Source organism: Silene latifolia, chromosome Y, assembly GCF_048544455.1.
Source record: "Silene latifolia isolate original U9 population chromosome Y, ASM4854445v1, whole genome shotgun sequence".
Classification (NCBI taxonomy): Eukaryota; Viridiplantae; Streptophyta; class Magnoliopsida; order Caryophyllales; family Caryophyllaceae; genus Silene; species Silene latifolia.
Genome location: NC_133538.1, coordinates 6,980,184 through 6,982,657, shown reverse-complemented (window position 1 = coordinate 6,982,657; position 2,474 = coordinate 6,980,184). Strand labels below are relative to the sequence as shown.

At 44.5% G+C, this 2,474-nt stretch overlaps 1 protein-coding gene across 1 annotated transcript; it reads right to left on the bottom strand.

Moving 5' to 3' along the window:
- Nucleotides 1-444: 444 nt before the first annotated feature.
- On the bottom strand, nucleotides 445-1,458 carry LOC141627532 (uncharacterized). The gene has a single exon (XM_074440774.1). The coding sequence runs from the start codon at nucleotides 1,456-1,458 to the stop codon at nucleotides 445-447; it is 1,014 nt and encodes a 337-aa protein (XP_074296875.1).
- Between the last annotated feature and the right edge of the window lie 1,016 nt (nucleotides 1,459-2,474).

Sequence of the window (2,474 nt, the reverse complement as noted above, 5' to 3'; positions counted from 1 at the left end):
ATTATACCCCTCTCAAAATATTCCTTAGCAGCAGCACAGAAATCAGGTCCAACAACGTCCCAAGCATCCAGGAAAAACCCTGATGAATAGCCATCAACTCCAGGGCTTTTATTTATGTCAATAGATTTTAAAGCAGCCAAAATTTCACTATCAGTAATAGGCACAACCAAACTCTCAGCATGGGAGGGCAATAAAGTATCCTGCTGAAAAAGAGAAGGAGGCAACATCTCAGCATTTTCAGCAGTCCCTAATAGCTGAGTATAGTAGTCAAGTAGTGCATTAGCCACCTGCTGCCTACCCTTACAAAGAACCCCAGATGAGTCTTCAATGCTCCCAATATTCTTACTCATCCTCCGTTCTTGTATAAGAGAGTAGAAATATTTAGTGGAGCCATCAAGAAGTGAATATCTTTGGCACTTAGCACGTTGATGAAGAGCCATTATTTCAAGCAGCTCCGAGGCACTTGAAGTCATCGAGAGAGCTTCTTTTCTCGCTGAAAGAGCCTGTGGTTTCCCCAGTCTGCAGGATAGAGGATTGACAGGCCAGTAAAGCATTCCTGGCCTCAGTAACTCGTCTGTCCAGATGAGAGAAACTATCCTTATGTAGCTGTTTGAGGGGGGCTCTAAGAGCTCTGAGCTTTTGGAACAGGATATTTATCCGCCTACCATAGTATTGTTTCCCCCAAACCAAAGTAACCTGATGATGGAAAGCCACTGAAGAAGACCAACAATTAAGATATTTGAAAGGCCTGGAGATGCTAACATCATTAGGGATATCCAACAGAATAGGCGTAAGATCAGAAACACCAGCCGGGAGGAAGGATACAGTAGAGGATACAGACCCTATCCAAGCCTGGTTTACCACAGCTCTGTCTAATTTAGCCATCCTCTCAGCTTTATTAGACCAAGTATAGAAACACCCCGTAGCAGGGTGATCCACCAACTGACATTCATCTAAACAGTCAGAGAACTCTTTCATTTCAGCAAGATTCTGATGAATGCTGCCTTTCCTCTCACCAGAATTAAGAACCACATTAAAGTCACCCATACACACCCAAGGTCCATCCACAGAACCACTAAGCTGCTCCAAGGCTCGCCACAAATCCCTCCTATCTGAAGCTACATTAAAGGCATACACAACAGTAATGTAGTACACCTTGCCTGTAACCAGATGAAGAAGAGATAAATGCAAAAACTGGGCACCCACAGCCAAAATATTAGCCAAAACAGTTCTAGGGTTCCATAAGATCCAAATACGCCCATTATAATGCTCATCGTAATTATCCAACCTACTAAAATTGCTAAAAATTTTCTTAGCAATCTGGGAAGCTTTATCTCGTTTAATGTGAGTCTCCAGGACAGCTCCACAATCCACATGGTGTCCTAACAGGAAGTTTAACACCTCCTGCTGCTTAAGGGGGTCATTTAGCCCCCTTATGTTCCAAGATGAGAGAATCATTGAGGCGTTTGGCCTCCTCCTGGATCAATGTCCAGGGGTTGATTCTCCAATTCAACAACCACAGTCTCTCCTTCTACAACACAGCTAGGCTGCTCAAGTTGAGAAAATTTATTTTCCATACTTAACACCACAACATCCTTGGAAGATACCTTAGCAGCTTTTGACTGAGTCTTTGGGAATCCTGCACCCGCAACCCCAGAAGGTGGGGTATTCACAGATCCTTCAGACTCCAGAACAGCAGTCGCAGGCGCTGAAACAGGCACCTGTGTCTGAGAAGGGGCAGGTTGCACAACCACAGTCTCTTGAGGCACAGGCGCCACTGGCTGGGTGACAGACGCAGCAGTCACAACAGGTGCCTGAACACGCTTTTTCCTGTAAACCCTCTCTGGTTGTTGACCCATACGACATTTATCCTTCGTGTGCCCTATGCGCCTACAAGCCAGACAGAAGTGAGGGAACCATTCATACTCTATTTTCTGTGTCACTCTTCCTCGATATGGAGTCTTAAACGACACAGAGGTAGGCAGTTCCTTAGAAATATCAACTTCAATGAGAACCCTGGCAAAGGCTAGCTTACTCTTATTAGTCGTATATTCATCAGCACACAGAGGAAAACCAACATAACTCGCAACTTTACTCAACCCCTTATTGGACCAGAAACAAGGGTCAAGGTTAGGGAAGAGAACCCAGATGGGCATGGTTGTCACAGCGTGCAACTCTTCAGCAACCGTGGGACTCCAGTGTTTCAGGATGAGGGGAAATCCGTTCATATTCCAAGAGTCATTGATTATTTTAGTACAATCCTCTTCACTTTCAAACCTAAAATAGAACCAACCTTTTGAGAAATACAGGATTTCAGGAGCAGATACATGATTCCAGGACTTAGCAATCAAAGACTCCATATGAGCGAGAGTTGTTTGACGCCCCAGAACTGTACCCACCAGCGTATTCCTCCAGTATTCCACTTCTCCTGCAATATCCTCTTCCACAATTTCAATTTCCGAAGTAGGTTTAAC